Source organism: Ruditapes philippinarum, unplaced genomic scaffold, assembly GCF_026571515.1.
Source record: "Ruditapes philippinarum isolate M1 unplaced genomic scaffold, ASM2657151v2 ctg298_1_1_1_1, whole genome shotgun sequence".
In the NCBI taxonomy this organism is placed as follows: Eukaryota; Metazoa; Mollusca; class Bivalvia; order Venerida; family Veneridae; genus Ruditapes; species Ruditapes philippinarum.
In genome coordinates this window covers 568629-582842 of record NW_026853973.1, presented here as the reverse complement: position 1 = coordinate 582842, position 14214 = coordinate 568629, and the positions used below count along the sequence as shown (strand labels likewise).

The 14214-nt window shown below is 29.9% G+C and overlaps 1 protein-coding gene across 3 annotated transcripts in view; it reads right to left on the bottom strand.

The window, feature by feature from the left end:
* Positions 1-14214, bottom strand: part of LOC132738578 (follicle-stimulating hormone receptor-like) — a 101513-nt gene that overhangs the window by 21107 nt on the left and 66192 nt on the right. Inside the window, exon 1 of one of the 3 annotated variants that reach the window (XM_060726094.1) lies at positions 13738-13966. The exons of the other annotated variants lie outside the window; for them this stretch is intronic. Within the exon in view, the coding sequence (XP_060582077.1) occupies positions 13738-13922 (185 nt within the window). The 5' untranslated portion in view covers positions 13923-13966. Of the gene's footprint in view, positions 1-13737; positions 13967-14214 lie in introns of those variants that run through there. 3 annotated transcript variants of the gene reach the window in all.

Sequence of the window (14214 nt, the reverse complement as noted above, 5' to 3'; positions counted from 1 at the left end):
ATTGACCTATATTTCGCAGGTACTGATTTTGTTTATACGTTTAATTGGAACGTTAAATTAATGCAACAGAGGTGAGTTTATACGAAATAGACTAAGAAAATTTCAAGTTTTGGCATTCTCTTCTCAAAATAAAAGGACAAAGATCAAAAAATATAAACAAGATACATTTTTATATTGAGCAAAGCTCCTGTAATATTAAAGTAAAAATAAAAACAAATTCTTAATGAATTAAAATGATATCCTCTTTCAAATTGTATATATCTTTTTGTTCATTGCAGCAGTACGGTAGTACTTTAAATGTAACTTGATAGTCTTAATTTAAAAAGGAAATATTACAATTATTGTTAAATCCCCCTGATGCTTAGATTTGCAAAGCATTATAGGAGTAAGAATTGTACTTTGATGATTATTTTCACGTCTTGTCACAGCATACAATTTTCTTTCTCAAGGAATGGGCATTTTACAATGTTTTACAATCATTAAAAACAGCATGCAACACATTATTTACGACACATTATATTTAATTTGCTTTTAGTTTTCTTTTCCTGTTCAACATTTCTAGGAAAAACTATAACATTTCTTTAAAATCCTTCAGAAGTCAATGATATTGATTTTTACAAGAATATACATGTACGTATAATTTGAATAATAAATACCGCTCAAGCCAGTGGTATGGGGCATGAGGGAAGTTGCTTTTTTCATTACCTCTTATGTACAGATTCAATGAAACCGAGTCTGCAGTTTTCATGTTAATTTTTTGGGATAAATGCTTCTGAGGGGTCACACATTTTCTATTCTCATACGGATATTCATAAATTTTAAGGATTTGTATTTTTGTTCGAAGATCGGTATAAATAAAGTTGTAATAAAGTTGTAATAGAAACATTTACACATTTTAAATAAAATATCAAAAACAGAAACACATTTCGAAAGGTAAAGATATACGTAATAATAATTAAAAAAAACAATTTGTGTTGAAATTGCAACCTTCATCTTCTTTGTACAGGAGAACTATAAGAACATGAATTGTATTGTGTTTGATCCTGAATTAAAATACAATTCTAAATAATGACTTTGTCATGAAGAAATGTTTAAATGAGGGTAACAAGGGGACTTATAAATCCAAATTTGGATAGGAAGATCCTAATATATTACATTTATTAATTGGAATATGAGGCATGCATCATGTGTATTTTACCTTTCTTACAGATATTTCTTTTTGTTATTATTATTTTTGTGTTTTTTCTTGTTGTTTTTTGTTGTTGTTTTCTTCACTACACGCAGAAGATCGTTTTTCTTGAATTTTATTCTTACAAAATGTTTATAAATAATCTTTTTCATTTCATTTCCTCACATATCAAGTAACTTTATATAATTTTAAGTCGAATAACATACTTTTTAGTTAAAGTATATTGCTGTTAATGAGTTTAACCATTGTACTTCAACATTTTATAGTCGTATCAAAATAATATTTAACCAGCCAATACCAAGTATATGCGTAATTATAGCCAGTTATTACATCAAGTCACGGTAAGAACCTGCAGCAAAACAATGCTTATTCAGCAAAATTACATAATTTCGCACATTGTTCACATTCCGTTATAGAAACGAACAAAAAAACCACTGCGTTCAATGCTCTCATATTGAAATTATTCATTGAATACTCGGTAAGCTGTTTGCATATTATTATGCTACATATTTTGCAAAGATAAGCAAAAACCGTTTTGACAATTGCGTCAATCATATAACAGTGATATTGAATAGTAATGAGCTCATTTTAGATAAACGTAAGAACTTTGCAGACATTTGATCCCATGTGGACATATGTTTTACCGTGGATCCTCATTTAGTAAGCACTGTTAAATCTTCCGGCGGCCTAGAGTGCAATTTTATCAATATTATTCCAACCAAATCAGAAAAGACAAAGTGACTTTATTACATAGATATAAACGCTATGGCAGCAGAAGTCATGTAACTATGAATTTACAACTTCATTAATAAAAGTGAAATAAAAAAGTTAACGCAAATACTGTAAAATGCAATGAACCGGTGATTTTCAAATTGTATTGTCCGGAATGCAGAATGCATTGGATGCGTTAAGTTCATCAGTCCGAGCGCCAACAATTACGAAAGGAGAATTATCGACCTTCTGTAAGTTTGCTGGATAGTTTTTTACATGACAATAAATCTATATTATTGTCATTATTCATATCCACTACTGAGTTGAACTCAGTCACCTAAACAGCTAGGTACTGTGTCCAAGGAAAGTGTCTATGTTTCACATAAGTTGAATTTTAGTACAAGCACTCTTTCAAACTAGATATACTTAGTTACAATATGACAAAAAGCTGGAATTTGTTAGAGAACGCAAACGGAATTTTACAATATGTTAAGCTTCAATCCGTTGCTACAGTAAAACTAGATAAGGATTTTTTTAATGCCTAAAACATACATTTACAATTTGTAACATAAAAAGAACACATGTAACAAGCTTCCAAATCATTCCTTTTATCGGTTACGCTTTGCTTGTGCGAGTGCTACAAGTTATATTTCCTTAATGGTTTATCCATAGATCGATTTTCAAGTAATGAAATTATGTGGTCTTATTTTGTGTTTAACTTAAACTAGACAGATGCAAAACATATGTCTGTTGTTAACGAACATTTAATTGTGTTATTGAACAAATAAATATGACAGGCTCAAATCCATGTCATGGAAACATAGAAATAATGTATTTAATAAATGGCGGGTTCAATACATTAAAAGGTATACTGAAGTAGAGTTTATACCCAAGGATCTAAATAATCTAGAAATTAAATCATAAAACATTGATTTTTACAGAAAGAACAAATATTGTAAAATTATTATTTTGTAGTGTTGCGGAAATGTCTATTTGACTTATTTTAAACCATTTAATATTTATTTAAAATTGTAAAGGCATTATTTGAATATACTTAAGCTGTGATACATTTACAAATTGTATTAACTACTTGTCACAATTGAAATTTCCATGACAGTTGTCTGCTTTTACATAACCGATATTAAAAAGTTACAGTATGTAATCTGCTGTCAATCAACCTCACACGGACCTGGCACGGTGTTTATATAGTGTGGAAACAATCAATTATTGAGAGGGGGGACTTATATTTAATATAGACAAATGGTGGAGGCTACCAAAGTAGTATGAATTTCGCATGTTCAACATATAAGTCCGTATTTCAAAGTCAACCGTAGTTCAAAAATTTGAAGCTATGTGTCAAATTGTAGCAAAATGTACCATCTTTAAACTTAGACAATATAATTTTTGACCTCGCTGAAACAGTTTCCGACTAATAAACAGACAAATGGAATAAAGTCTAACATTTTTAACAGGTCAGACAAAAATGTGCATAATGGCCTGGCTAGATTTTCGCCATGAAAAGTGTTGATTTAAAATCTTCAATCCCTTGTTTGTATGTGTTTCTTTTCTGGAATTGTTTTTACAATGTCAAACACTGTACCGCTCCCTAAGATCAACATAACCATAACACTTGGTTTAACTACAATATTATTGTCATTAAACACATAGTTACTTGAATTATATTTGTTTTTGCTTATTTGGTGTACCTTTTAAATTTTATCTATATTGTATTACTCTACTACTACATATTTTATATCATTTTACGAAATTAGATAGTTTCATTACAGAAAGTACAATATACATGTAATTTGCAGACGTGAATCATCATCATCAAAAATGCATGTTAAACAATATGAATTATGAAATTTATTAATTGAACGTAAGACACTTTTGTAACTAATGGAGACATCACATTAATGACGGCGTTATTCATGACCAATCATGGCTGCTGAACACAAATACTTTACCGATTGTTAGAAGTTAATGACTTGTTTTTCAAACTTTAAAATTCATTTTCTGAAAATATGCATAATCACTTTGGTACAACAATGTTGTCTGCAGACCGAGTATTGAATATATAGTCTCACCAGTAATAATGGTTTTAAGAAAAATCCAAAATGTTACCCTCTCCTCTAATAAAAAAAAAATGAATTTCATTGTCAGGTATAGATAAAATTAAGTGAGTCTCAGACATGCGATTCTTCTGGGAGCATATTGGATATATTTTATTGCACAAATTGATTCAAGCCAACTTTATAGGCAAAATTGCCCAATTTGTCTAACCGTTATAAAACACTGAATTTATTCATATTTTTGTGTGTGTGATATTTTAATACTTTCATAGGTGTTAGTCCAAAGATTTATCTATTATCTAAATGTAAATTTTTCATTTCATTTCTAAAGTAAACAGTATTGCAAAAGCTACTATCGTTTTACGCAAACTTGGTAATAAAAAATATGAATTGCCGTTGCATTAATAGCTTTTATGTTTATATGGATAATATAGTTTTCGTAATATGATTCCATGCTTTTAAACGAATCAATATGATCGTATGGCAATAAAAGTAAAAACACAACCATATACTTGCTTCATGATAACTAAACACGACAACGGTTTTGTTTTTTTATTTTGATCCATGATCCCGTTTTCACTATTTTTGAAAATTCATTCAAATTTTTTTTTTTACAATGTTTATAAATTCAAAAATGTCCTACATGCATTTACATGAATACTAAGATGTTAAACTTCTTCAGTGTTTTCTAGTTATATATACATAATTATCATCGTTAAGTAGCAATTTTATATAGATGTAGTGAAACAATGATTTTGCATAAGCGTGGTATTTTTCTTTAAATTGGTCTAAAACCTTAAACCAGTTTTTTTGCTAAAACTATTGTTTTGGTTCCAGAGCTCCTGAAATGAGTATATTAAATTATTTCAATATTAAATATACTTCATACAGATTTATATTAAACGAGTTTATAAAGTATTACATTTTTAATATTAATAAAGGGCCTGGGACCGACACTCTTAAATGTCATTCTTAAATTATGTGCAACATAAAAAGGTGTTTTTCATGATTAGTTTCACAAAAAAAAAGACATTATTTAAATTTCATAACAATTAAACATTTGTTTCAACAATGATATTTGAGAGCTTGTTATCATAGATTCAGTTGGAGTTTAATTCAAAACAATATCTAGTGTAATTAAGTGTTGTGTGAGTAATCTAATTTAAACATGTACTATAAAGATATAATATAACAAGGAATCTTTCTTAAGTTTAATTACAATATGATTTTTATGTGTCCCTTAACAGGAAATAATATTTTGATAAAAGAATTGTAAAGTGCAAGACTCCAACACAGGATATTGACAACCCGTAAAAACAATTATGACCACTGCAGCAGAAATATTTCTGTTATTTTTGCTGTAAGAATTGCCAATTTCGACTTACGATAGACGAACAGACAGATATGAACGAAACGTTTGATTTATAACAATACTATCACAAATATTAATATCTGATTTGCATAATACAATTGGCATTGTAAAGGGCGTGCGCGCGCACACACACAAGTTGACGGTCTTATCGCAGACATTCTTATAACAGATCGTGACCATGATTTATAAACAAGGAACTAAGACAACGTCTGAAAAAGAATTAAGGGAATAAAAATCTACCACTTAATTTTTGGCGATCCTGGATCATCTCTAGTATTTCGTGTTCATTTTGCATTTAAATTCTAATAGTTTTTAATTCCCATTCTCGAGAGCTTCTACTTGAAATGTTTTCGGTAAGAAATGCAATCTTTTCTGCCTTATTTGTGTTGGAATATTGGCACAAGACATACAACAAAATTGTTATCTGTACACTTACAGTTAAAAAAGTTATTATGCGGTATTTTAAAAGAAGAGACACGATAAAAATGACGTAAAAATAAGATTTGTATGATTATGTATGATTATGTTATCAATATTTCAATATTGCCATGAAATAAATGCGTGCGTGTATAAGTTCAGTAAAAATATCTCAAATCAATTGCCCGTTTATTGACAACTTGACATCAGCTGATCTTTAACCAAAGGTCTAATAACCCACGTCTGCAATGAAATGTATGCAAATAGCAAAATCTTGTATAATACAGCAATTTATATATAACCCAGAAATACTAACTACGTCGACTTTTTTTTCTTTAACAAACCAAAAAAAATAAATAAATAAATAAATAGACCAGCGGAACAGCGAGTTATACATACATGGAATACAACTGTAAAGAATTCCGAGACGACGAATTAGTTTTAACTAGATTGATTTAAAATATAAACTGAATTTGTTTTAAATATTACTGTTGTTCACTTTATTTACGTTAGTTTCTCATAATAAAACGCCATTCTTGTATAAAAAAATAGAACGTAAAGTCAATAAAATTATAGTGTTCAGTATTTCAGTAATTTGCCTTGAAAATAACAAATTATATTTAATAAGTAATAAATCAACAAAGATATTGGTTTTTATCAATCGTGTCATTCAGATTGGTTCGTTATTTTGCTTCGATGCATCTTCATTTATTTCATGTTTACAAAAGTGTGAATATTTTCTTTGGTAATCAAAGTTGTCGCGAAAGATTGATGTATAAATTTCCCATTTTATCATGCAACTGTTATGGTAGCTGCCCTATAACACTTGCCTGATAATCATTTTTGATATCAGGTCAGTAACCGGATATCAAAAATAAGCCCCGCCCAGTTTAACGGACTTTTTTCAATTGCTTATATTCTTATTTTCATCAGCATGTGAATTGTACAATGTAATCTCATACCCTTATAAGTCTTGAATCATTTATTTCTATTTCCGATTTCAATTACGAATAAATAAGATAGCGAATAGTTAAGCACCAACTAAATGAAGTGACGTCACAATTTATATTGAAAATGACATCATCGATGTCCACGTCATACTATACATGTAAACATAACAAACAAGGTAGACGATTTCCTTTAAGTTTAAGAACTTGTAAATGTTTACTTTATTTCACCGGATTATTATTTAATAAGTCAACAAACTGTTTCGTTAAAAAAAATAAGACGCATGTAAACTTGTGTAGCTTGTGTTTGATTGCCGATTCGACTTTTGTTTGATTGAAATTATCGTGATTTTTTGAATTTGACAATTTAAGGCAAAAAGTGCAGTAAAGTTTATGTGATTCTTAGGATTTTTTGGATCAATGTGTAAAGGTTAGAATCTTATCGTGTTACATAATGTTGTATCTTTTATCACAGGAAATAATCTCGCATCGAAAGAAAAAATGGCCGCCATTTACAAATTCTAAGTTTCAGGGGCGGAGAAATGTTTTCAAGAATTATTTCTTTGAACAAAAATGCACCGTTCTACGAAATTCGCTATTTAAAAGTAGATTAAGTTTTGTAATTTTGACAGTTTTATGTGTTACATGATAAATAGAAAAACATGCTACTGTCTTTTGATATCAATTTTATCAGGCTCTGCTGATATGGGCAGAAAGGGCTCGGCAAGCCTCACCCTTTCTAGCCCTTATCAGCCTCGCCTGATAAAATTGATATCAAAAGACAGTATCATGTTATTCTCTATATACAATGTATAATGGCAAATTTATATATCAATCTTGTTAGCAAACAATGAAACTTTCTCTACATTTTAATTGATGTCCAAAATTTGATGGCCGATAAAGTATGTTGTATATATATCTTTGTCAATTCTTTGATAGTTTAGTGGTATGTTTTTGCATACAAAATACATTTATGCCTCTTTGAAATATGAAAATAACTTGAATGCTACAGAGGTGATCAGTGACGATTGTTTAGAAGCTGCTTGTAGACATATGATTCCTTGTGGACAAAAATGTTGTAACATTAATTCTTCTTCAATAAACTTAATAACTTTTTCAGATGACAATAGAAGCTTTTTTGTCAATACTGAACAAACTAAATTAGACAGTATTTCGTGTGTTTAGATATTTAAAATAGTTTGACACCTAAAAGTATCGTAATTTTGTATGAAATATAAATTTAATATGCCATCATAATTTAAAATATTTAGCAAAATATCATCAGTAAAAAAAAGAACTTGGCATATCCCAATTATGGAATGTAATCTTTAATACATAGCCTTTATATTTATATGCAAACGTATAAACGTTTAGGTCTTTTGAATATTATAATCGCTATAATATAAATGAAAAATATGCATTTTATGATTTAAAGGCTTATAAGATAAGAAATAGAAATGAACTGTCGATATTTTCTTTTACGATATTGAAAATCCGTAATGCACTAATATTTGATTACTTGAATCAATCATATCACCGCGTACGGTGATTAAGGTTTAGAAAACTTATATTTATGGCATTAAAATAGTTGAGCTGAATACATATATGAAGTTCAAAGTCTGTTTATTAAGGAACCGTTGGTCTATAGATACAATCTTATAATCTTTGATCAATGTGGAGATTGGTCAAAAGTTTAGTTTTACTAAAACTGTTAACTCACTATAATGAATGACCATGAATATCATGGCGCTCATTTTCAAATCAATAATCAAACTAACCAAAAAAGTAAAATGTCTCCCTAAATGTTATAATAGGCACACATATATTTGTTAAACTTAAGGGTGCCAGTTTACTTGTGTTACGCATTTAAGGTCCCCGTTCACATATATTCAACGTAATAAAAGCTTTCTACTTTTTACATTTATTATATGTATGACTTCTAAACGTCTTATCTACATATGTTATTTGTGATATTTAGTTAGAATGTAAACAAAAACTGATAAATGGGATATCGCTTTGAAGCAATAACCATGAAAAAGCAAAGACTGTCTACTAAATTCCACTGAAATATGTGCGATAGCTTAAGACAATAAATAGATCAAATGCAAGAATGCTTGTTAATTGTATGATTTCTTTTAACTTAAGAAGTATACATGTGCTTATATAAAGGGGTCATGCAAGATACTTTGATAATGCGATGATTCAATTTGGAAAAAAAAAACAACAACAACAAAAACGCAACACTTTCTGTAAGTCATTTCGTTCTGAATGATATATTGAATTCTTTTCCATTTATTTAATACTACAAAATGTTTTAGGCCATAATATGTATAAGCATTTTTATTATCCTTTCGAGCATTTTGGGATTTTAACTAAATAATAACATTTCAATAACATATTTATCTGTAATGCCTATTTCTTTGTCAAAACTACCAATAGATGATTTTTGAAGTTGTGAGCTACTTCACTAGTAAGACAAGGTGCAATGGCTCTTTATTAACATTTGTGATGAGTGTCAAATGTAAGTTAAGATGGTATAAATCATTAAAACTAGAAATGTGTCCATAGGACACGGGTGCCCACACACGCCACTGTTCTGTCAATCTTATGACTCTAGGTCAAATATTTTTGGACTACATGTGCCACAAGTTGAAAACTAAAAATCTTTTACTCAGTAAAGGGCAAGAACTTTACAAAAACTGAAGAAATCCACAAGCAAACCCGAAGGTGCATAAGTACACATGCTGACCAACATTCTTGTAAACTTTCAGGCCTACAAGTCAAATACTTTTTGAGCTATGCATGAAAAGGTTGAAAATTGCAAATTTATACTACTGTAAGTCAAGGGCAATAACTCTAACAAAACTGAAAAAGATCCACATGCAAAGACCCAGGTGCATAGCTACACGGTGATGTTGATCATTATTCCTGTAATTTAGTGATGTTGATCATTATTCCTGTAAAGTTGGTTGATTCTAGCTCAAGCACTCAAGGAACAAATAACACAACATAAAGCAACGGTTTTTACTAAGTCTAGGGAAATAACTCTACAAATACTGGATAAATCCACAAGCGAAACCCAAGGTGCACACCTTCTTATGCTGAGCAACCTTCCCGTAAGGTTTAATCACTCTATGTCAAATCCTTTTTGAGTTACATGCGACATAAGTAGAAAATTGCAAACACTTTCTAAGTCAAGGGCAATAACTCAAAAAATACTAAATAAATCCACTCGAAAATACACAGGTGCACAACTACACATGCAGATCAACATTCCTGTAAAGTTTCATGACTCTATGCCAAATCCTTTTATAGTTACATGTGACAAAAGTTGAAAATTTGCAAAATTTTACTAAGTCAAGGGCAATAGCTCTAAAAATACAATATAAATCCACACATACTGATCAACATGCTGATGAACATTCCTGTAAAGTTTCATGACTCTAGGTCAAATCCTTTTTGAGTAACGTGCGACACAAGTTGAAAATTGCAAATTTTTATAAGGTCAAGGGCAATAACTCTAAAAATACTTAATAAATCCAGACAAAAATACCCAGGTGCACAACTGCACATGCTGATCAACATTCCTGTAAAGTTTCATGACTCTATGTCAAATACTTTTTCAGTTACGTGCGACACAAGTTGAAAATTGCAGATTTTTATTAAGTCAAGGGCAATAACTCTAAAAATACTTAATAAATCCAGACAAAAATACCCAGGTGCACAACTTCACATGCTGATCAACATTCCTGTAAAGTTTCATGACTATAGGTCAAATACTTTTTCAGTTACGTGCGACACAAGTTGAAAATTGCAAATTTTTACTAAGTCAAGGGCAATAACTCTAAAAATACTGAATAAAACCACACGAAAATACCCAGGTGCACAACTGCACATGCTGATCAACAGTTCTCTTAAGTTTCATGACTCTGGGACAAACATTTTTGAGTTACGTGCGACACAAAAGAGAACGGACCGACGGACGGATGGACGGAATGAAGCTCATAGACCATTGGATGTTCGCCCGGATGAACGGACGGAAGGACGGACGGACGGACAAGAGTAAATCTAAATGCCCGCTACTAAAGTGTGGGGCACTAAAAGGAGTAAGTGATTAAATAAAAAAATAAGCGACGTGTACCTACAAAACAGACAGACATTATTATATGAATATAAAATCAAACTTCCATTTTCATTTCGTGATTACACGCACGACTTTCAAATTCATAACCATCAGTTTTGCTTTGAATTATGTACAAGAAAAATGAAAAAAATATTTGTCTGCACACAAAACTTTAAGTGAAAAGTCAATTTAAATCGCCTTGGTTTTAAAAAAAGTACGTAAGTCTTGGAGGAAGAACATTAGATATATTTGAAACATGCATTCTCAATTAAAAACTTTTACTTGATCCCTGACAAGAAAATTAAATTATTGTATATATTTACTTTTGATAGCGACATTTGCTGTCTTGGATATCATGCAATTGTAAAAGAAATTTTTTGACATCTAAAACCAACAAAAAAAATTTCTTCTGTGTCTTTGTGGTAAATGTCTGTCACACTATAATAATATATTGCTCTCCCTATTCACTATTATTATATATTATATTACTCTGCCTGAGTAACAATTAAAATAGTATGTTATCCGCTAATTTTATTGCATTTAGTGATCTGATTTAATTACATGTAGCCAAGAAATGATATATAACCAAAAGTTCTGAATAATAAAACAGTAATGAGGATATAAGGAACAATTTGTATTAAGTCTTTAAAGCAGCACGTCTCCAGATTTATGCTAATTTTCAAGAAATATTTGAAAATGTATTTAAAATTAAAATATTGTTAGGTGAACAAAGAAAGTAACTTACAAATTGCAAAAGGCACTGACAATCCACAAAAACAATACCGAAACGAGGTCAAATTATTCAAAATAACCCTTTTACTGTGTTAATCACGCAGCATAAGTATGGTGATAAATTCTACAAAATCTGTCATTTATCACATATCACATATAACATGTACTTTTCTTAACATTTAACATCATTTGTCTCAAGTTTGATTTTCTGGAAATATTTTGGCTGATCTTTAAGATCATTTTAGCCAGTGCTCACATTTGCTAACGCAGAATGATGTGTTACTTTTCGACATTCTCATGACGGATTGCAGCAGTGAATTATGATATAGTTTCAAAGACAAGTCTCAAAATGGATCTGCAGTTTAAATTATCCGAAAGATAAAGCTATGATAGATATTATGCTGATAAAACTTTTCCCAGGACAACTACGTCTGTGGTTTGTCAAGCCAAAAGCCAACTTTCTCATTTCACTTGTTTGAAACAGTGTGGGAGGACAAATGGTATTAAAGGAATTTCTGTCAGCATAGTTTTGGTATTAGGTTTATTTAAAATACACATCTGTTCCGTTTGAAGTGAAATTTTGGAGCTAGGCATGACGCAAATGCCTTATAATGTTATGGTAACAACACAATATTACAGATCAATTGCCCTTTTAACTGACAACTTTATTGCAGACAGTCATTCAATGCAACATCTAGCAAAGGTTACCGAAATTCTCGAAATTAATTATTTTCTTCATTTGACAACAAATCAAGCTTCTCTAGCCAGACAATAATTCGTTTGTTAAATCATGTCTGTATACGTTAAATATATTCTCCTTGTTCTTTATAATAGTGAACCGTCTTACAAGTCTTTTCTTGTAGGATATGAACAAATCCAGCGGAATGTTTTTTTATGTTAAAGGTTTAGATCATTTTCTATAAATCAGTGGTCCTAAAGTAAACTTGCTTTTTTCTGGAAGATAATGATTAAAACTTATACAAGGGGCATCATGTCGACGCTGAAAATGTTTAACATGCAAATGATGTCAAATAAGTATACCGATTTGAAAATTTTATTGTTTTTTTTTTTTAATATCATTTTAACGTTAATTAAAATTATAACAACCTTAAATACTTTGTTGGACTTGTCCATCTTTCAGTCTTGTTATAATTTTACATTATTTTAGAGAATATTTCAAAATATGTTTTGACTTTATAACGAAGCACTGGTTACATAGGTAGAATATACACGTATTGCCGCCAGTAAGCTATACGTTTAAAAGACTTATATAATTTTTTAGAATCTTTCAATAAATGTGTCAAAATTGTCAAGATTTTGGAATAAAAGAAATTGTTATTTTTAACAGCTCTAAAGTATCCCTTATCTCAAAGCTTTTAGGTATTATTGAAATGGTTGACTCGATGAAGTAACATCATGATTGCAATAGTAACACCTTGTAAAATTTGGAAATTAAGAAAAGAACATTATTACAAATACTGAGTGTGTTGATATTTTCTCATAAAATCAGACCGGAGTACAAACAATATAAAGTATAATCAATATGATCTTGTGATTTTGTGAAATAATTGTTAATAAAAACTTTTCCCAACGACGCCTAAGAAATAAATGTTTTTAATATTTTAGTTTGTAAATTGGTGCTGAAGAAAAGCATTTCTTTTTTTTTTTTTTGGGGGGGGGGGGGGGGCATTTTTAAAGATCAACTGAGAGGTCTGCAAATTAATACCTAGTTTCTTTAACATTGTTTTCAATATTGCTATCTTGTTTAATGAATTAAATAACTAAAAATAAGATCATATTTACAGAGCAAATATTTATTGTTAAACCATAACTACCAAAGAAAAAACTAGATTTGTATATAATGGACTAATATAAAAGACAATGAATTTCTATAAGAGAATGTTGTTAAAACATGTTGCTTATGATGTAATGCCTGAATGAATGTTAGTTTCAATCAATGTGCGTAATAACGCTGTTTTACTAAATACCTTTTAATATTTTCATACCAATCACATATAACTTATTTTTTTATTTAGTAAAGAGAATCCCAATTAACTTACTTTTCAAATCTTTATAACAAAAATTTGATTTTTTATTTATTTTCATTTTTGTCACTCATATCATTTTAATGTAATTATCCATTCAATAATTTAGAATAAACAAGGTTTACTTACAACTTTGTTGTATTTCCTGGCAGGTTATAAGGTATTTTGGTGATATTCAATCCGGCACAAGTGACAAGCAAGCCTTTTAAGCCCCTCGCCTTGTGTTTGCACAAGGAGTCACAAAAACTGAAATTTGCGTTCATCAACTGACACAAGATGTAGATTAAGCAATATGACCGGACTTTGATATCCATATTTTGACATGCCTTTAAATGGGGTTAAAATATTTTATGAAATTTTCATGAAATGAAAAAAATAACAACAATCACAACTGTCCGCCTAGATTAACAAATGTTTCAGGTACTTCCATGTTTTATATAATAAATGAATGACAAGTATCCATAAAGTTCTATCTTCAACCAGTAGCAGACCGCCAGGAATTACGAGAAATCCAATACTGTTCATTTCTCAGAGAATCAAAATATCCGTGCACCATACTGTCATTTCATGTAACTTATAACATCGCTGTTCGTAAATCACGTATTT